Below are 22,054 nucleotides of genomic sequence, written 5' to 3'. Positions count from 1 at the left end.
AGTCACTTAAAATCTCTAGAGTTTAATTCACAGAATACCACAGTATCTAAAGTTGATTCAAAATTCAAGCTGTGTTGAATAATGTTTACATTATACTACATGACAGCACATTATAGTCTTTGGAGTAGTTTACTAATATATACTGATAAAATAATTGTCGGGTGTGTAATAATTGTTTGATACATGATATTGATGTAAAAGAGTTGGTTTCAAACTGGAAATGCTGTCTTAATAAGCCCTCTATGAAAATGTGGAATAATATATACTAATTGATTTGTTGTTTCTTAAAATATATAAATTAAACACTTAGAAACTCAGAATTCTTTACTACTACCTTCTGGGTTGTTAAGAGGATCACAGCGCCCCTTACTCACGAAAAATTCACCAGCTAATGTCAGCTGAAGCCGATGAGCCAAAAGTTTTAGAACTTTCCCTTGCATTGTAGAATTGAAGCCAACTTTGTAGAAGTAGTATTCTTCCAATTTTGGGCAAGTAAACAGTAAGATCTGGAAGCCCATGGAAGAGTAATTGACTTCCAACCAAATAAAATATTTTTCAATCAAATATTATTTGACATCGCCTTCTAAAATATTTGTGTAATATCCTATGTGGGAATGCATACTCTTTGGATAAATCTGTCTATATAGTTAAACAACTTGGCTGTTCAGAGTAAATAGTATTAATATCATTCTAAACATTCTCTTCTTACTGGTATTCTGTGAAGTCTGGGAAAGGCAATACCAGGTAATTATTTTTTCCGGAGCCTCCTGCTTAAACAGAGACCTAAAGAACAGGCTCTGAAATCCTGAGTCACTTATTTCTCCTTTAGGATTTGGAAGGAAATAAATAAAGTTAGTATGTCCTCTGGGAGCCGACTTAGAAGCCGCAGCTCAAAGCTCTCACTGTCTGTATCCACAACAGGGCATGTTCCTGGCTCGCATTTTGCTTACTGTGGAGCAATTTGAATGTCATGGTGATGGGTCAGAATTCATCCAGATCCGTGCGTGTTCTCATACCACTACCACCTCAGATTTTATTATGTTGGGCTCTCAAGTCCCCTCTTTTCTTCAGTTTAGTGAATTATCTATGTCATTTGAGGATTAAGAATTTTACTGTATTTAGTGTTTGAAAACTAGGTAGTGCTTTTCAAGGGGAATTAACCAGAAGATAACTTACCTTTTAGTGTAAATAAGAAAGTATGGAATAATATGTTATTGACATTAATCAAACTTTTCATTTACTCAAGACACTTGATAAGTCATAGGAATTAAAAGTAATTACCAGTTTCACACCAAATGATTTTTAAAGCCTTTATTTTATATCCACTTTTTAGAATACTTTCATGGTTGTTTTTAGTTGCATAAAGAAAAATATAAAAAATCATATTAACTGACTTGCTTAAAACCTTTCCCCTTGCTCCTATTCAGGGGTCTCTTCCCTATCTCACCCTAAGCATCTTTCGTTTCTTTGTCAGTTCTCTATCCCCAGAGCAGATTCCTGAGTGCTGTACTGGGAGGGCACCTTGGGGTCCCACAGGAACAACCCCCGTGTGTCCACAGTCACTCTCTTCTGCCTCCCCACACATCCACACTCCTCGTGTATCTCCACCTGTGGAAATATGAATAACCAGCATCCTCCCTCTAACACAAAAGTACTGTTACATCCCAAACCCTAGAAATTCTCATTTCTCAAGTCATTCCTTTCCCTCCACGTTGCCACCCTCCCATGTGGCTGCTCCACATTTCCCCCACAGTCTATTGCTATAAACTCCTAATTGGGGTCTCCACTTCCACATCCTTCTTCCTCCCCAGGTGTCCTTAGCCCTGTTGCCGCCCTTACACCCTGCTCTGATCCAGCACACAAGGCACTTCATGGCCTAGCTCCTGACTTAAGTTGTGTTCTTTTTCCTCCTATGGATCCTGTGCTCCGACGCTGTCAGCCGCTGGCCGATCGTCAGGTGGACAGAGTCCTTGCATGCCAGGCCTTTGTGCATGCAGCTTCTGGGTTCTCACAGTTTCATGGCTTGTCTGTCAGGTGAGCCGATCATGCTCCCCGCTTTCTATGAAGCCCACTCTGATTCACCCACGCACACTCGGTGGTTTTCTCCACATTCCTATGGCACACGTATGTCCCTCCATTATAGCAAAACCATCCCCCAGCACACCCATCTCATTCAATACATATTCGTGAGGTAAATTAACTTCTCCACCCTGCCTCTGGATTCCTATTTCTCTCCTTCTTCTCAGCCAAAATCTTGATTTCTCCTTTGGTCCTTCAACTCTACTTATTCACTGCACAGCATTAGTGCAGAACATTAAAGGAGGGACTCCCAGTGAAGAGTGAGGCTTTTCTCCATGGCCTGCTGTCCCAAGGACCTCTCAGCCCAGGCTCTCCGGTGGAAGACTAAGGGTCTCTTACCGCTAAGCTTTCCCTGCTAGTTGGTTTTCCTGTATTTGGCCCTTCTTCTTCTACCACCCTTCTCCTTCTCTCCCCAGATTTGCTTCTCAGGATGTATGCACCCACCTGTCCCTTTACATTAATTTGCATCGTCATCATCATCACCGATATCACCTATAATATACAAGCAAAGCATCTCTTACAAATGTGGTTTGTTTCTTCCTACTGCAGCTCGTTATTTTACCCCCACTTTGACCACAACATTGCTAGGATGTTGGGGAAACAGAAGTGTGTAAGACACCACCTCTGCCCTCGGAAAAATGTATCACCTTTCAGGAGAGAAAGGCACCCCCTTGCATTGCAGAGCTGAGTAGAGCAGGGCACTTTACGCTGCGTGTCAAATGAATGGTGTAGAAGTTAAGTTCTGGAAGAAGGAATGGAGACACTGCTGGGAAGAACTAGTCAGGGAACATTGAAGAGAAACCTGGACTTGACCTCTGTCTTAAAGGGATGGTAAGGTTTCCATAAAGCTGGAATGAAAGAGAAATCCAGATGGGGAAATCTGTGTGTGAGTACAAGAGAAGGCCCAAGGCAAGTTCAGCTTAGTGTCCAACTGGAACAATAGGACTCCCCTAATTCTCTCTGCTGTATTAATGTGGCTTGTATTATTTAATGGTACAGTAAAGTAATTAGTGGCTTTCAAACTCTTTAGACTGCCACCCACAGCAAAAAATACATTTTACATCATGATACAATTCACATATTTATATACAACTGAAAGGAAAGTTTGATAAAACAGTACTTACCATCATTAAATGTGATGGGCTCCGATATTGCCTATTCTGTTTTCTTTTTTTAAAATTGCTAGTCAGACCCATTAAATTGATTTAATGATCCAGTATTATTTAGTAACTCAGAGAGTTTTAAAAATAATGTGTCAAGGCTGGGCGCGGTGGCTCACACCTGTAATCCCAGCACTTTGGGAGCTGGAGGCGGGCAGATCACGAGGACAGGAGTTCGAGACCAGCCTGACCAATGTGATGAAACCGAGATCGTGCCACTGCACTCCAGCCTAGGGGACAGAGCGAGACTCCATCTCAAAATAAATAAATAAATAAATAAATAAATAAATAAATAAATATTAAATCACTGTTTTTCAAAGTGTGATCCTCATAGCATCATCAGCATCCCCTAGGAACTTGCTAGAAATGGAGGTTCTCAGGCCCTACCCCAGACCTATGGAATTAGAATCTATGGGGCTGGGGCAGTCAGCGCTTTAACATCAGCCCCTGTGTGAACTGATGCCTGCTCCAGTTTGAGAAGCACAGTACTAGGTAATTGCTCCAAACACACCAGCCCTCTCCACTCTTAGAGCCTTGCCTGGCTCACTCTCCCTGCTCCAGATATCTGCTGGCCTCATTCCTGCATGTCCTTCAAGTCTTTACTCTCATGAGCAAATGAAATCTCTCTCTCCATCATGCCTGCCCGACCTTCCAGGTAACATTTCTGCACTCCCAGCCCCCCAATCCTACTGTATATTTTCTTTTTCCACAGCATTGTCATCTAGCATACTGTATAATTATTTACTATTATCCTCCTAGATAATGTAAGCTCCAGGAGGCCAGGGGTCTTCATATTTTGTTCACTGGGATATCTGAAATGTACCTGGCACATACTGGGCACTTTAATATTTGCTGAATGGGAGGGAGGGAGGAAATGAGAAAGAGAGGGATACCAACGAACAATGGGCCTGTTGACCATAAAATGCTGCTTCAAGAAAACATTCTTTGAAGAACAGCTCTCCATAGACTCTTAAAAGGTCAGCTTTTATTCCAAAATATTATAAAGAAGCTCAGTTAAGACTAGAGGTCTTGGTCACTTTGTTGGAATAGTTGCTTTTTAAAAGTCTACATTATTCCACATTTATGCATTCTTATAGCTACAAAACCCTACTGTGAAGACCTCCACTTTAGTAGTTCTCATCAATAAGCTAATTCCTATGTAAATTGGCCTAACTAAATTTTTAATAGTTTCTCAGGGGTTCTCTTCTTGACTGTCACCTGCAGTGATTTCATAGTTCAAGCAGAGTAAAATATTCTGATTTATGGTATTAGGATAAATTTTTCAAGTGATCTCATTTTTTCCTATTTCTGAACCTTTCTCAGAGGGTGAAGAGCATGGAGGGCCTGTCAGGCTCTATGAGAGTCCAATAAAGAGCCACTGTTTGCTTTTTCTGGTTCATTCTTTCTACTTTCCCTGATCCATGTAGAGCATGTGTATGTTCAGGGCCTGACAGAAAGTCGAGGAGAACGAGTGCCTGACACCGTCCACCAGCCCAACAGCAAAACCTCTTCTTCAGACTAAATCTGCTGCTAGCTTATAGCTACTTTAACTGTACAAATGACGTCATTTGACTTTTTTCTCCTGTTTTTATTTTTATCACTTTAGACTTTTAAAAAATCGTTTTCTCTCTTACCTGAAATATTGTTACCTTTTTGCTGGGGGGTGAGAGCTAGGAAGCATTCAGCATAAAGGAGATAGCTCTGTGCTGGGCTTCTATCCTCAAAGGAGAGATGACATTTCTGCCATTTCACCAGGCCCAAAATGATCTCTGCAGAATTCAACAATCACAGTGGCTCTCCCTCCCATTCTGACTCTCCTTGAGTTTCTTGTCCAATAAAGACAAAGGTCAAGTCTTATAAGTTACTTCTGCCTCCCATGGAATAGTAAACACAGGCTCATAAATGGATCCGGAAACTGCTAGAATAATGTAATACCTGATTCTTAGAACCATTTAGTCCTCATATGAGAAATTTTATGTTATGAACTCCATGGTCTGACATGCACACGTGTACACACACACATTTGCAGGATGTTGGTACAGCTTTCCAAGTCACCAGTTCTACATATTGAGAAGGAAGCAAATGGGAAATCTTAGCCAAGGCCAGTCCCTCAGTTGAATCCCTCCAGAGTCATTTTGCAGGACAAGGACTGTAGAAAGGCATAATAGAACACCCATAATGTTGATACTAGAATCTCTTCTGTATTGGGGTTATCTAAGAAGGAATCTGGTCACATTGATTCTCCCTCCATCAAAATGAGGATTTCAAGAGAATTCTCTTAATTAATGAACAGTCACCTGAGCACTCTTTTCATATGCAAGTTCCGGATCCCACCTGAGATTCTAACCTAGTAGACTGGTGATGAACTCAGGAATCTGTCTGGTTAAACAGTTCTTTGAGCAGTGCTGATAACCTGCCAGATTTGGGAACCACTACTGTATGGACCAGTTTTCTTCAATTGCCTGCCCTCACAAAAACTAAGGAGATGATGGCTAGGATTAACAGTTGGCCTTGATAAGGTTGGAGCTGTTTTCTCCAACTTCCCTACAAAAGACAGAGAACTTTCACTTTGTGATCCTTAAAGTAGATTCCTTTAAAGTAGAAAATATTTTACATGTAACCCAAATATAAGATGAGAATTACTTTAAAATGAGACAGAGTAGTAAAATTCCATTAATAAAGTCTGTGGCCTTTTAAATGTTGCATATGCTTTTCAGTCTGACATAAGTATCCCTCTTTTGACTCAACTTCCTTTTTCTTTGTTGTTTACTATTCAGTTAACATTAATTGAGCACTTGCTCTATACCAGGTGCTCTGGTAGGTATTTTTATATAGGTGATCTCATTTAGTCTCCCTAGCAATTCTATGAAGTGTAAGCATAATTTCCATTCTGCAAGTGAGGAAACTGAGGCTAAGGAGTTCTTTGGAGCCAGGTGCAGTGACTCATACCTGTAATCCCAGCAGTTTGAGAGGCTGAGGCAGGAGGATCACTTGATCTCAGGAGTTTGAGACCAGCCTGGAAAACATAACAAGACCTCATCTCTACTAAAATGCCCCCCTAAAATATTAGCCAGGTGTGGTGGTGCACACCTGTAGTCCCAACTATTCAGGGGTCTAAGGCAGGAGGATCGCTTGTGCCCTGGAAATTGAGGCTGCAGTGAGCCCTGATCCTACCACTGTACTCCACCCGGGGTGACAGACAAGATTATTTTAGTCCGTCTTATCTTTGAGCCATGAATTTCAGCTATTCCTTCTTTCAGATCCTAAATTTTTGCTTCCTCTTAACCCATTTGCTTATTAGACCAATTTGTGTAACTGAAAGCATACATAATACACCAAATTAAGTCCTTGAGTTTGACAATATTTGTACTCAGTGTTGTAGAGTAACCTTTGAAATATTTGAAAGTTATGTCCATTGCTGCTTTATGGAGTACTGTTTAAAAAAGGCTGTTAGGCCTTTTTTTTTTTTTTTTTTAATTTAAGTTCTAGGGTACATGTGCACAATGTGCAGGTTTGTTACATATGTATACATGTGCCACGTTGGTGTGCTGCAGCCATTAACTTGTCATTTACATTAGGCATATCTCCTAATGCTATCCCTTCCCCCTCCCCCTACCCCACAACAGGCCCTGGTGTGTGATGTGAAATGGGGAAAGGATTCCCTATTTAATAAATGGTGCTGGGAAAACTGGCTAGCGTTATGTAGAAAACTGAAACTGGATCCCTTCCTTACACCTTATACAAAAATTAATTCAAGATGGATTAAAGACTTAGATGTTAGACCTAAAACCATAAAAACCCTAGAAGAAAACCTAGGCAATACCATTCAGGACATAGGCATGGGCAAGGACTTCATGTCTAAAACACCAAAAGCAATGGCATCAAAAGCCAAAATTGACAAATGGGATCTAATTAAACTAAAGAGCTTCCGCACAGCAAAAGAAACTACCATCAGAGTGAACAGGCAACCTACAGAATGGGAGAACATTTTTGCAATCTACTCATCTGACAAAGGGCTAATATCCAGAATCTACAAAGAACTCAAACAAATTTACAAGAAAAAAACAACCCCATCAAAAAGCAGGCACAGGATATGAACAGATATTTCTCAAAAGAAGACATTTATGCAGCCAAAAGACACATGAAAAAATGCTGATCGTCACTGGCCATCAGAGAAATGCAAATCAAAACCACAATGAGATACCATCTCACACCAGTTAGAATGGCGATCATTAAAAAGTCAGGAAACAACAGGTGCTGGAGAGGATGTGGAGAAATAGGAACACTTTTACACTGTTGGTGGGACTGTAAACTAGTTCAACCATTGTGGAAGTCAGTGTGGCGATTCCTCAAGGATCTAGAACTAGAAATACCATTTGACCCAGCCATCCCATTACTGGGTATATACCCAAAGGATTATAAATCATGCTGCTATAAAGGCCTTTCTTGTACATAATATTGAAATTGCAGTAAACATACAGTGGCTTAATGTCATATTTACTTTTGGCTAATCATTCTTGATAAACAGCCTAGCCCATAATATTCATTATAATGTCTTACATTATTTTTGTTTAATTAAATATATGGTAGATGTGTAAGCAATTTTTAAGCAGTTTTATTCTTTGCAATGGATAAGCAAATTAAGCATAGTTTTTACTGTGTAATCCTAGAGTAGAAAAATTTAGTCTTTATTATCATTGCATCTTGAATGTAGTCATAAACTAAAACACTTAATTGAAAAGTGATAAATATCTAATTTTTTTGGTAGCAAAATAAATCTTGCCCAGTATTTTAGTTTGTTCAGGCTGCTATAACAAAATACTTTAAACTGGGTAGTGTGTAAATAACAGAAATTTGTTTCTTAGAGTTCTGGAGACTGGGAAGTCTAAGATCAACATGTCAGCAGATTTAGTGTCTGGTAAGGGACTGCTTCCTGGTTTATAGATGGCCATCCTCCTGCTTTATCTTCCACATGGCAGAAGGGGTAAGGGAGCTTTCTGGAGTCTCTTTTATTTTTATGTATTTTTTTTAATTATTTTTTTTTTGACATGAGCTTCACTCTGTTACCCAGGCTAGAGTGCGGTGGCATGATCTCAGCTCACTGCAACCTCCACCTCCTGGGTTCAAGCAATTCTCCTACCTCAGTCTCCCAAGTCGCTGGGATTACAGCTACGCACCACCATGCCTGGCTAATTTTTGTATTTTTAGTATTTTAGTAGTGATGGGGTTTTCCTATGTTTCCAAGTAAGGTGGGCGGAACTCCTGACCTCAGGTGATCCGCCCACCTTAGCCTCCCAAAGTGCTGGGATTACAGAGCCACCTCGCCCAGCCCTGTAGTCTCTCTTTTGAGGGCACTAATCCCCTTCATGAGGCTCCACCTTCATGCCCTAATTATTTCCCCAAAGCCTCACCTCCAAATACTATCACACTGGAGATTAGGATTCCACATATTAACTTTAGGGGAACACATTCAATCTATGGCACCTAGTTCTCCAGACCATGGTGCTGTGGTTTGAATGTCCCCTCCAAACGTATGTTGAGACTTAATTCCCCAGTGCAGCCGTATTGAGAGGTGGGGCCTTTAAAGTGTGATTGGATCATGAGGGCTCTGCTCTTGTGAATAGATTAATCCATTCATGGAGTAACGGCTAATGGATTAGTAGGTATCATGGGAGGGGGACTTGTGGCTTTATAAGAGGAGAAAGAGAGGCCTGAGCTAGCACATTTAGCCCCCTCCCCATGTGTTGCCCTGCACTGCCTTGGGACTCTGCAGAGGGTCTCCACCAGCAAGAACACCCTCACCAGATGCAGCCCAACCTGGGACTTCTAAGCCTCCATATCTGGAAGAAATTCCTTTCTTAAAACAATTACCCAGTTTCAGGTATTCTCTTATAAGCAGCAGAAAATGGACTAGGACACATGGTTTCCAATGACTGCAGGACCCAAGTTCACAATGCAAGGGCAGCTCTGGAAAAGGCTGGCACTCTTCAGTAGGAAAGGAAACATTAAGCTGTGTGATTTTACCTTGAAATCCCTGCTGTTAGTTTTGATAGAATTTTCTTTGGTCAAAAATGTGTGATTCACAAACTAAAATTTCCTAAAAAGATAATCTAACTGTGGTGCTTAAAAAAATAGAACCAGTTGCCGTGAGCAGTGGCTCATGCCTGTAATCCCAGCACTTTGGGAGGCCAAGGCGAGTGGATCACCAGTCAGACGTTCAAGAGCAGCCTGGCCAAGATGGTGAAACCCCGTCTCTACTAAAAATACAAAAATTAGCCAGGCGCGGTGGCAGGTGCCTATAATCCCAGCTACTTGGGAGGCCGAGGCAGGAGAATCACTTGAACCCGGGCAGCAGAGGTTGCAGTGAGCTGAGATCACACCACTGCACTTCAGCCTGGGTGACAGAGTGAGACTCCATCAAAAAAAAAAAAAAAAGGACCAGTTGTCCTTATTCATCTGCCTCAATTTTGACTCTTCTGTTAGATTTGTCCAAATGTTGGACCAGTATTTCAGGGAACTTCCTAATCTCTGACTAATATAGTGTCAGTTACTGGATTGTGAAAATCACTCCCAGCATGTTCTACTTGCCCCACTTGAAGAATATCCACTATTTTTAAAAACCCTAACATTAAAAATGGTAAGTTGTAGACGATTTGTGTCTAGAAATGATCTTTGCACATCAAAGCATGTTCTTTCAAATAGAAATTACCCTATTAGATTTAAAATATGAAATAGTTCACTTAAAGTCACCTTTTCTTTGGCATTAGATAAGTTAAACTTGAGATGGGTTTGGTATTAAATTATATTGTTGCTCACTAGTCTCACAGTGAGATTGGAGGGAACATATTTTATACCCAATTTCGGAAGTTTATTGAGTCATAAGAGTAATCCCTGTTTTTGGTCATACATCGTATCTAGAACATAGTCAAGGTCTCATCTACTAATAAAGCTACACCCCTTTTTTTTTCAGTGTAAATTGAGAGATCATATATACAAATAAACTATAGACGTATACTGTAAAATAATAGTTAGAAAGTGAGTATCCATATAATGGCTTTTCATATCAAGAAATGGTCATTGCCAACAGCCCAGAAGTCCCAATATACCCTCTAGAACTAAAAACTGTCCTGACTTTGGGTATAACTGTCATCGTCTTCATAATTTTACCATCTGTGTGTATATTTCTAAACAATGTGGTTTCCAATTCTGACCTTTTCGTAGATGGAACCATGCACTATATTTTCCTTTGCAACTTTCTTCTTCCACTCAACATTTTGTTGATGAGAGCCATTTATGTTGTTAGACAACATTTGTTCCTGTCCACTGATGTATTAGTATTACATTATATAAATAGTTCACAGTTTATCCATTCTATTGGTGGACATCTAGATTATTTCAAATTTTGAGCTACTAAAAAAATTCCCCAAAATAAATGAAACAAAACTTGACAGAACTGAAAAGAAGTAGAGACAATTCAAAAATAATAGTTGGAGACTAATGCCCCAGTAATAGAACAACTAGATAGAAAGACAGCAAGAATATAGGTTTAAACAGCACTATCAACCAACATGATCTAACTAACATCTATAGAGCATTCTACCCAATGGCAGCAGAATACATATTCTTTTCAAGTACACATGGAACACTCTCCAGGATAGACCATGTGCTGGGTCACAAAACAAGTCTCAGATTTGAAAGGATTGAAATCAAACAGATATGTTTATTGACCACAACATAATTAAATTAGAAATAAACAAAAGAAAGGTATTTGGAAAAGCTTCTAATATTTGGAAATTAAGCAGCATACTTTTAATAGGTCATAAGGAAAATTTAAAGACAGTTTGAACTAAATGAAAATAAAAATACAGCATATCAAAATTTGTGAGATGCGGCTCAAGTGGTGCTTACAGGAAAATTTATAACTTTAAATCCTATGTTAGAATAAAAGAAAACATCAGATAATCTAAGCTTCTACCTTAAGAAACTAAAAAGAAAAGCAAATTAAACCTCAAATAAGCAAAAGGGCAGAAATCATAAAGATCAGAGCACAAATCAATGAAGAGAAAACAATAGATAATATCAGTGAAACTAAAAGCTGATTCTTTGAAAAGATCAATAAAATGGATAAGACTTTACCTAGAATGAGCAAGAAAAAAAGAGGAGACACAGATTACCAAAGTGAAGAATGAAAAAAGGGCACCGTTATTGACCCTGTAGAAATTAAATATAAAGGAATACAATATTAGAAACAAATTGAAATGAACAAATTAAACATTGTAGATGAAATGAGCAATTCTTAGAAATATGCAAATTATCAAAACTGACTTAAAAAGAAATATAAAAACTGAATAGACCTATGACTATTTTTTAAATGAATTGGTAATTAAAATCTTCCCATAAAGAAGAACACAGGCTCATATGTCTTCACTGGTAAATAGTTTTTGCAAAGAAATAATGTGAATCCTACACAGACTCTTTCAGAAACTAGAGTAAGAAAAAGGAATGCTACCCAGCTCATTCAGGGAGGCCAGTATGACCTTGATAACAAAATCAGACAAAGACATCACAAGAAAAGAACAGACCAGTATCTCTCATGAACAGAGACACAAAAAAATCCTTTACAAAATATTAGCAAACTGACACCAGCAATGTACAGAAAGGATTGTACACCATAACCAAGTCAGATTTATCCCAGGAATAAAAAATTAGTTTAATATACAAAACTGAAATAGTATAATATGCCATATTAGTAGACTAAAGGACAAACCACCTGATCATTTTAATAGACCAAGAATCAACAAATCACAACCCACAGGCCAAATCCTGCCTGTCACCTATGTTTGTAAGTACAGTTTTCTTGGAACACAGCTACACCCACTTATTTATGTATTGTCTGTGTCTCCTTTCACATGACAGTAGCAGAGTCAAGTAGTTGTGACAAAGATCATATGGCTCACAAAGCCTAAAATGTTTATTACTGGGCCCTTTATAGAAAATGTTTGCTGACCCCCACAATACACACAGACAAAACCTAACATCTGTTCATGATAAAAATTCTCACAAAACTAGGAATATAAGGTAAATTCCTCACCTGACAATGGGCACCTGGAAAAAACCTACGGCTAACGTCACACATAATGATGAAAGACTAAATTCTTTTTCCACTGATCAGGAACAAAGCAAGAATGTCGGCTCCCAGCACATGTATTCAGCATTGTGCTTGAGGCCCTAGAAGAGCATACAACAAGATAAAGAAATCAAATGTATACAGATTAAAAATGAATAAGTAAAACTGTCTGTATTTGGCCAAGCATGCCACTTCCTGTCTTTCTTTGAAATTTTACCCATGTTTCCAAAAGCATTGCCAAAACCCTCTCTCCAAGTTCTTCTTTACCATTCTGTACTGTTTTTATCTCCTGCTACCTTGTGTATTAATATGTATGTGTATACTTTAATCTCATTTCATTTTTAAGTTAATTGTTGTGTTTTCTATGTTTATGTCGCCCCATAGCATATTGACATAATACACTACCTTGCACAGAATAGCTACTTGTTAAATATTTCTGAATAAAGTAATGCAGCGTGGTTGAAAGTTGGCTTGGGAATTAAGTTTTTGCTTCTAGGTATCAAGACCCTACCAGATAATACACCCTACAGAAAACAACTAGAAAGTCTGAACATATAATACGAAACACAACTACTTGAAGATATTGGAGAATGAATAGAAGCAAACCATTTCAGGCTGTTTATGCTCATTTAGAGGAGAGGAAACAGGAAGTTATATACATACATTTCTATTTCCATGGCTTTTAGCCTGGGACCAAGTACAGTCCATGTAGTTCGTGGCATGGTGGCAAGCACCTCACATGGAAGACTCTTGATATTTCTGGCCTGGGAAATCACAGAAGAGAAACTGGGAAAGCATGAATGCTGAAGAGAGTAGAAGAATCCTAGAAGGGAAAGAGCTGGAAGGGAATTCCCAAACTGCCTGTCTACATCTCTGAATCATAGCAGCTCAGCTAGAAACCAAAACTCTGAACTAAGACCAGCTCTGAAGATACCGAAGAGTGAGCAGATGCAGAGACTCTCATGAAGAGGGTGCATTCTTCACTTGGAGGATGGAAAATAACAAACCTACTTCCTGACACTTTCAGCCTTGGGCTGACTGCAGTGACAGCATCACACTGCACACAGAGCAGAGGTGGGGCACATGTGGAAAAGTAGCAGAGCCTTTCTGGCCTGAAAACCAGAAAAGAGAAGTTGAGAATCCATAAACTCTGCAAATAGTGGAGGAATCCCAGAAGAGAAAGAGTCAGAGAAAGGAATCCTTAAACTCTGCCAGTCCACATCTTTGACTAAACCTTGAACCACACATCTGCAGAACAAACTTTAAACAGCCTGGCTAAAAACAAAAGATCAAAATACAGAGTTTTCAGTTCTAGCCCAGACAAGAATCTCTACAATGTAACATTAATATTATTCAGGATACAACCCAAAATGTCCCGACATCCACAGAATCAAGAAAATGGAACACATTTTCTGCACACAACAATCAAGTTTTCTACCCCAAGACGAACCAGATGTTAGAACCAACAAAGATTTTGAAGTAACTACTATGGCTTTCCTCATTTTTTTTCTTTGCATGAAACATGTTTTTAATGCATGAACATTCCAGCAGAGAAAGGAGATGTCTCAGCCGAGAAATAGAAACAGTTAAAAAGGGCCAAATGGAAAAAAGACAGACAATTGCAGATATGAGATGCTGACACCAAACAGAATAAACACAAAGAATCTCATGTCAAGACATTTTAACATCAAAGCTGTTGAAAGCCAATGACAAAAACCAAGAGAAAAACAACAAAGTATAACGTAGTACCAAATTCCCTTATGTGGGAACAACTCAATTAACCTTGCACTTCTCATTAGAAGTCAGAGAGTCTCAAAGAGAATGGAACAGTGCTAAAGGAAGTTCTTCAGGCTGAGCAAAAATGATGCCGGATGGAAACTCAGGCTTTCAGAGAGGAAGGAAAAATATTTACAAGAAGTAGTAAATATCTAAGTAAATATATAACATTCATATTTATATTTTCCATTCTCTTTGCCTTCTTCCCTCCCTCCCTTTCCTCCCTTCTTTCTCTTTAATTTTTAAATAAACTAAAATTCCTAAATGACATGGTGGCAAGCACCTCACATGGGAAACTCTTGATATTTCTGACCTAGAAAAGCACAGGAGAGAAGCTGGGAAAGCATAAATGCTGAAGAGAGTAGAAGAATCCCAGAAGGGAAAGAGCCGGAAGGGAATAACCAAAATTATCACATTGGTTTTTAGGATTTATAATCTATGTGGATGTATATATAACAACTATAGTATGTAGGAGAGGAGAGGAGGGATATGGCCCTGTATGGTTGTGACAGTTGTATAGTTTACATGAAGTAGTATATATATATATTTTTTAATTTTTGTGGGTGCATAGGTATATTTATGGGGTACATGAGATGTTTTGATACAGGCATGCAACGTGAAATAAGCACATCATGGAGAATGGGGTATCCATCCCCTCAAGCATTTATCCTTTGAGTTACAGACAATCCAGTTATTCTCTTTAAGTTATTTTAAAATATGCAATTCAGTTATTACTGACTATGGTCACCCTAAGTAATATATTATTATCTATAAGTTGACTGAGAAAAGTTAAGAGTGTATATTGTCATCTCTAGGGCAACCACTGTAAAAGTAATTAAAAAATGAATAGCTCAAAAGCCAACAGAAAAATTAGAATTCTTAAAAACATTCAAATAATTTTTTCCCCAAAGCAGGAAAGGAGGAACAAAACAAGAGAGGATTTGAGTAGAAAGCAAAATATAATATTGGCAGACGCAAACCTAACCATATCAATAATTACATGGAATGTTAATGGACCAAACACTCATTAAAAAGCAAGAATTGTCAGAATGGATAAAATAAGACCCAACTATATACTGTCTGCAAAGGATATGCTTTAACTATAAAAATACAGGTTGAAAGCAAATCAGAAAAAGAGGTACCATGCAAACAGTAAGCATAACGTGGCTTTACTAATGTCACATAATACAGATTTCAAAACAAAACCAAAGGTGAATGAGGATACTTCATAATGATCACAGGGACAATTCAACAGGAAGACATAACAGGCACAAATGTGCATGTGCCAATAGCAAAGCTTCAATATCATGAAACAAAAAGCTGACAGACAACTCCACTGTGTTGGAGACTTAACCCTCCCTCAGCAACTGGTAGAACATCTAGACCAGAAAAATTCACTGAAGACATGGAAAATCTGAAAAAGACTATCGACTACCTCACCTTGATTGATATTCCCAGAACATTTCACTGGACAGTGGCAGAAATTCACATTATTTTCGAATGTATATAACACCCTTACCAAGATAAATCCTATTTTGAGCCATAGAACAGATCTCAATAAGTTTAAAAAATTAGAATTGTCAAAGTTAAATTGATGAAATCAATAAAAGCTAGAAAAGGCAAAACTGAGAGAGAAAGCAGATCTGTGGCTTCCTTGGGCCCAGGCGGACAGCACAGAAAATCATGTGCAAAGGGACGGGAAGGGGCTTTCTACTCTGCATCTTAATTGTGGTGTGGTCACACAATTGTATACAAACGATGAAATTTATGAAATTGAACACTTAAAATTAGTAAATTTTATCTTGTGATCATCTCAAGAAGCAAAAAATAGGGGAACAGTCAGTTTGGTCATTTTCATCTAACAAATGCCAGAGTTCAATTTTAAAATGTAATTGGAGACCAGAAAAACATTGCCAAAAGGGAAAAAAGTCCTCCTGTGAAGCTCCCATGTTGTGCAGGGCACCATATGTTTCACCACCTGAGACAAGAGCTAATTTATGGTTAGAGCGTTTAAAGAGTCCAGGTTTTTTGGAAAAAGGAACTATATACGAGTTAAGCTTCTGAGGAAGACTTAAGAGCATTCTTTCTCCACATTCCTTCTCGCACAGTCCAGAACTAGTCTTGTAACAGAAGAAAAGCTATGAAAGAATCACCCTGAAAAACCAGGCTTCTTCTTGTGCAGTGAGAAGATTTTTCATCTAAGTATATTATCTGTTAAAAAGTGATCAGGGCTGACAGCAGCAGTCTGTTCTGTGGCATCCACAGCCTCTCTATGGTGGTCCCAGGGAGAATTCTGGTAATAACAGATACCATATTTTTGCAGTACCTTCAAGGGTTGTTTTAAAGCAGAATGTACAATTCACCTCTTCCCAGGTGTCATCAGGATGTGAACATGCGGCACTTTGTATTGTTATTACATTTTACATGATAACTCTTTATATAAAATGTAAAATGGCTCCAGAAAAATGATTTTATATGGTACCTACTCTGAAAACCTAAACAAAATGGTGCTTGTTATTACATTGGTGTTGTGAATTACTTGAACTATTACGATAGCATGTTTCACTAAAACATATTTCAGTAGTTTACTTTTGGCATAATATCTGCAGCATGGAGAATAAGTGTCATCTCAAAGTAGAAAGGCATGGCATTTTTCTTAATGTGTCTTTCAGACTCAAAGTTTAAAACATCATAATATTTTTCCTGTGATTGCTACTATTTTTATATTCATATATCTCTACACACACATACACATACAGAGACACACAGATACATACAGAGAAAGATTATTCCCCAAAATGAAAATATTTACTTTGAGCAATAAAATTAAGGGTGAGTTGGTTGGTTGATCAGTTTTGCTTTGCTTTTTTGAAATTTACTTTAATGTTGTTATACTGCCTGTACAGTAACAGGGTGCCCCTGCTAACACATTTCTGACATTGCCCTATCAAAATGGAGGATAAACATTGCCACAGCCCCAATGAAAGAAAATATGTGTTATCAAGCTTTTAAGTGTATGGGGTTTAAACTCTTCTCATGTTATATCAGATCTTTACTGTAAACTAGCTAGAATATTTCCCAGCAGAAAATAGTAAGTGTGTCTTCAACTGCAAAGAGCACTTCATAAAATTTGTTTCACTACAAAACAGAGTAAACAGTCTTTTGATCCCTTCTTTTTCCCCACCTCAAAAGTTAAACTGCCATTCCTTGTTTCCAAGACTCACAGTAGTAAATGTTTTGAATTTTCCGTGTTGGAAAAATTCTGACATGGCATTATCTACTACCCCCACCATCAAAATGAGGATGGGACTATGTGTCTATAGTTTTCCTCGTACCAGTGGCCATTTTCCCAAGCAAGGATCCAGAAATGTGTATTTTCCTCTTGACTCTGCCATCGATTCCCTGTTTATCCTTCACTGAATCCTTCTTTCCCTACATTTCCTTGGCTCCATAATGGACATATTGGCTCACTTTAATTAAAGATTCCTGAGTGACCCTGATCCTTGGATGAAAATCTGAAGAGAGGGATAAGGAGTAATGGGATGGGAGTAGGGGAGTATCCCACAGCAGTATTCAGGAAACAAACCTTCAGCATTCAGGCTTTGTCTGTCCCCAACCAAGCCAGCACAACCTCCTCCTCAGGGGCTGCATGCTCGGCCCTCAAATGGGATGGTATTGAGACTCATGTTGATGGACAGAAACCAAGAAGGAAGAGAAAGCAACTGAAAGAGGGAATGTCCCTGGCTTCTCATCATCATAAGTACTTGAGGTCCTTAGGGTTATGGGTCCTTACTGATTGTCTAGCTGTAAAATCTATGCTGTTCGTCTCTGTTCAGCAAGGAGACAGAAGTGAAAGCTAGGTTTCCTGGCCTCCTGATTCTGGGGTTGATGAGCATCAGAGGAGACACCCAGCCTGTCTCTCTCCCCCATTGCTTATCAGCAGCCCCTTCCTCAGGACTCTGTGAGTCCATTGCATCCAGCCTTTTCCATAGTAGTCTCAACATTAGTGAACTTTTAAGCCTTCTCTGTCTTCTGTGCAACTCCCACCCACATCTGGCTTCTGAATTTGAGACGATCTGAAAGCAACCACATTCAAAAGAAAACAGAAAAACATTTTCGTTCTCTTGGAACTTATTGTATAAGAAACTCATGTGCTTTGCGGAATATTTACAAGTAACGGTTCTTCAGATTAATTAGAGGTCTGAGATTTGCTTTTGGCCGTTAAACTCGGTAGTCATTTGTAGCTCTGTTCTACAAAGCACTGATGAGTATCCTCTAAATAACTCAGTTTTCATGTTATGAAGCAGACTAATTCTCATACCACAGGTAATGAGCCCTATTTTTGAATCAAACCTTTTGATTTTTCCAGTTTGGCTTATTTTCTGAATTTAAAAGTACCATGCACAATTATATGTAGACAATTAAAGTTTGAAATGGTTCCTAAGCACAATACAGTTATCTCTCTGTATCCATGGGAGATTGGTTCCAGGACCCCACCCCCAAAACACGCGCCATAGATACCAAAATCCACAGATGCTCAAGTCCATAATATAAAATAGTGTATTTGTATATAACCTGTGTACATCCTCCTGTATACTTTAAATCATCTCTAGATTACTTACAATACCTAATATAATGTAAATGCCATATAAATAGTTGTTATACTGTATCATTTAGGGATAATGGCAAGAAAAAACAGTCTGTAATGTTCAGTGCAGATGCAACTATCCTTGTTTTTTCCTCAGAATATTTTAAATCCATGGTTGGTTGAATCCAGGATGCGAAACCTATGGATACAGAGAGCCAACTGTGTAAATTTAGTTTTGCTTTTTATTTATAAGCTGTGGAGGCCAAAAGAACCTTGCTGTTAAAGTGGTCATCTTTTTCAATTCATATGACTGATCAGAATCACAACTCAGATAGTTTTAAAATAACCTAGGAGACCCCCTTTCCCTTCCATCTTAACGTTTTGATGCCAAATTATTTTACCTTAATAAAGCGAGTGTAACACTGCCTCCCTATAGTGAATGCACAGACTTCTCTACTTATCCTGGGCCTGGACACAACCCAACTCAGTGTCACCAAGAATCTAAAATTGAAGTCAAAAAAAGAATGTGTCTTGTGGTTCCAAAACCATGGAAGAAGAAAAAATGGATTAAATGGTTAAAGAGGAAGCTTAGGGCTCATTGGCATTCCCCCATTCCTTGTTTTAGACGTGGTTATTATCGGTGGGTGAAATTAGCCTCAGCCTCTCTGTAGACCTCCAGCATGTCCTTGTTGCTGCTGTGACGTGGGTTTGCAGGGTGAATTTAATCAACTCCAGGCTTCCTTACTGCCAGGCCAAGGCTGCCAGCCTCTTGAAAGCTCACTCGTTTCAGATTTTGTTTTTTGGGTTTTCTAATTTTTTCTAATTGAGGGCCTGAAGCCATTATTTAAGACTTTTCCAAACTTCTCTTGCCTTCAAGTGTTCATTTGACTATTTTATGGGGGTGGGGGGAGGTGGTATTGTTTGTGTTTTCTAAGCAAACCCAAATTACATATTTTTTAATCTGTCAAGTTAACCTTTGACAAAAGTTTACTTGAATTCAGTAAACATATTTGTACTTTGGCCAATTCTGAATTAACTTGAAAAGTGTTAAGATATTTTTAAATTTTTAGGCATAAATATAGCACATATAGAGTTATGAGAATTGCCTTTTAGTTTACTTAAACATAAAGATACTCATTTCAAGTTTAAAATGTAAATGATCTTGTGACAAATGAGGCTATTCACATTTCAGATGAACTTGTTTCAATACTTTGAGGCACTTTCTATTTGTCATAACTTCCCTGAGATTGAGTCACTATGTTTTACTCTTATTTATCCACGTATGTGTTCATTTTTATACATTACATTTTCCCAACTCTAAATCAAAACTGAATGCCGAGGATATTTTGTTTTTGGTTGGACGAGGGGAGTTACATTTAAATGAGAAGACTATTAAACCTGCTCTTCTGAAATAATTTTAATAGGCATATGTTTCCAGCCCTGCAGGTTAAAGAGCCTAGTCTAAGGGAAGGGGCACACGATAGCAATGTCCTTTCTTAAAGGGATATCACATGTTTGTGAAGCCCTATCAGTTGTGCTTCAGCAAGGGCTCTAAATGGAGTCTGGCAGCTCTCCTGTTTGCACGGCGCTGTCTGTCTCAGCAATGATAAGCAAAGACAGGCTGACTCCTTCAAGGAGCCTTTCATAAAGTCTCAGCTCTCAAACGTTCCGAAACTCACTGGTGGACTTTCCCCTGTGGACCATTCATTTATCAGGAAATGAAATTGGTTACAGGGTTTCTCATGTTGCCAAACCTCACTGACGAAATCTGGTTTCTTCCGAAGTTCAGGAAAAGCATTTACTCTTTTTTGCTGTTCACTACTTCTTGTCTTTGTGGGAACCACAGTCAATACAAGGGTTTGAGAACTCCACAGGGGAAAGGTTGGAGTGGGAGGTGGCCAGGGAGTGAGTCTGGGGGCTACTTTCATAGATATCAAATCCCATCCCTTTTGAATGGGATTTTTTTTTTTATGTTGGCATTTTCGTCTTTCAAACTACAGTGTCAGTTTCACAGGAGTGATTTTTTCCACTTCAAAAATGAAATCCTTTAAACATGACACGAATCACCTTATTGGCAGCATAGCCTTGTAACTTAGACCAGAGATCATTGTTTAAACTTCATGAAACTAGAAGGAACAAAAATAAAGAGAAACATGTAGTTGTATGGCACAGAGAATGTTTGGGTAAGTGAAGGTTAAATTATTACAAAGTATGTAATCTAGTTCATATGTTTAAGGAATGGAACTAGGCTAAATTATCTAAAATATTCTGACGTACTGAATCATTTCATTTTGTAAAACAAAATCTGACTAGCAGGGCATTCTGTTGTAGGCCAGTCTGTTGAGTGCAGTGTGCAACCTCCTGTGTTTGGAGTTAGCAGGCCCAGGGGTAAGGCGCAGCGTGCATGTGGCAGTTATTATGGCTGTGGAAGTGGTTGCTAGCTAATTGATAGCAGTAGCAGTAGAAACAATCTTATTTGATTTTCAATAGTCCCTATGACAAGATGCTATACATGGGATCCTTTGTAGTCTTACCATTATTGTCCTTTCTCTCCCTGCCATTAAATATATGGTAGTTAATATATACACTTGATGATATTAAGAAATGAATTCCTTTTACTCTTTTTTCCCCCTTTGGAGTGTCTTCACATTTGACTTCTAACCCTGATTATTTTAGGCCCCCAAGTAAGTAGTGATTTACTATCAGTGAGCCTGTTACCCTTGACTGTTGTAGCTCCGATTTGCTAAAAATGTACTTGTGGTCACAAAGCCACCTCTTAGCCTATGCTGGCTGGTGGTTTTGCTCATAATCTGAACCCCAAAGAGACACACTGGTTCCATAAAGGGAAAATGAATGAATCGTCTTCTCTGTTCATCACGGGGAGATAAGCTTTTGTGAACTTGAATTGCCTTTAGAGCATTGTGTCCGTGGTTTCAATTGTATCACAGAATGTTACACAGACTGAAGTTAAGTGGTTACTTTTTGTCAGGGGTTATCTTATTTTTCTCCACTCAGTTTAACATGTGTACTGCAAAAGACAGTATTTTTGGAAATGAAGGCATAGTCTTTCATTTAAAACATGCATCAGAGGGATTTCGCTAATGAAAGCATTCAAATCATGTGCCTAGTTCTTGTTTCTAGCAGCCTCTGCCATTAAATAAATATCGGTCTTATCAAATTCATGCATTCAACATTTTTCCTGTTGATACAGGCATGAAAAATAAAAGCAGGTAGGCACTATAAAAGATTTGCCTTCATCTTTGGTGATCTGTATCCCAGCCCTAACCTACAGGAACTGAAAATGAAAAATCAGTGATTATTTTT

The 22,054-nt window shown here is 38.6% G+C and overlaps 1 protein-coding gene across 50 annotated transcripts in view; it reads left to right on the top strand.

Moving 5' to 3' along the window:
- The window catches only part of DYM (dymeclin), a 411,382-nt gene that overhangs the window by 361,625 nt on the left and 27,703 nt on the right, over positions 1-22,054 (top strand). For 20 of the 50 annotated variants that reach the window (XM_009433966.5, XM_054672227.2, XM_063795641.1 and 17 more), the window contains 2 exons: positions 1,940-2,034; positions 2,629-3,228. The exons of 20 other annotated variants lie outside the window; for them this stretch is intronic. In XM_009433966.5, coding sequence (XP_009432241.1) covers positions 1,940-2,034; positions 2,629-2,767 — 234 coding nt within the window. In that variant the 3' untranslated portion in view covers positions 2,768-3,228. Of the gene's footprint in view, positions 1-1,939; positions 2,035-2,495; positions 3,229-22,054 lie in introns of those variants that run through there. 10 more of the 50 variants (XM_009433974.5, XM_054672236.2, XM_054672261.2 and 7 more) reach the window with 6 other exon arrangements.

This window comes from Pan troglodytes, chromosome 17 (assembly GCF_028858775.2).
Source record: "Pan troglodytes isolate AG18354 chromosome 17, NHGRI_mPanTro3-v2.0_pri, whole genome shotgun sequence".
Classification (NCBI taxonomy): Eukaryota; Metazoa; Chordata; class Mammalia; order Primates; family Hominidae; genus Pan; species Pan troglodytes.
This window is presented reverse-complemented; position numbering and strand designations above follow the sequence as displayed.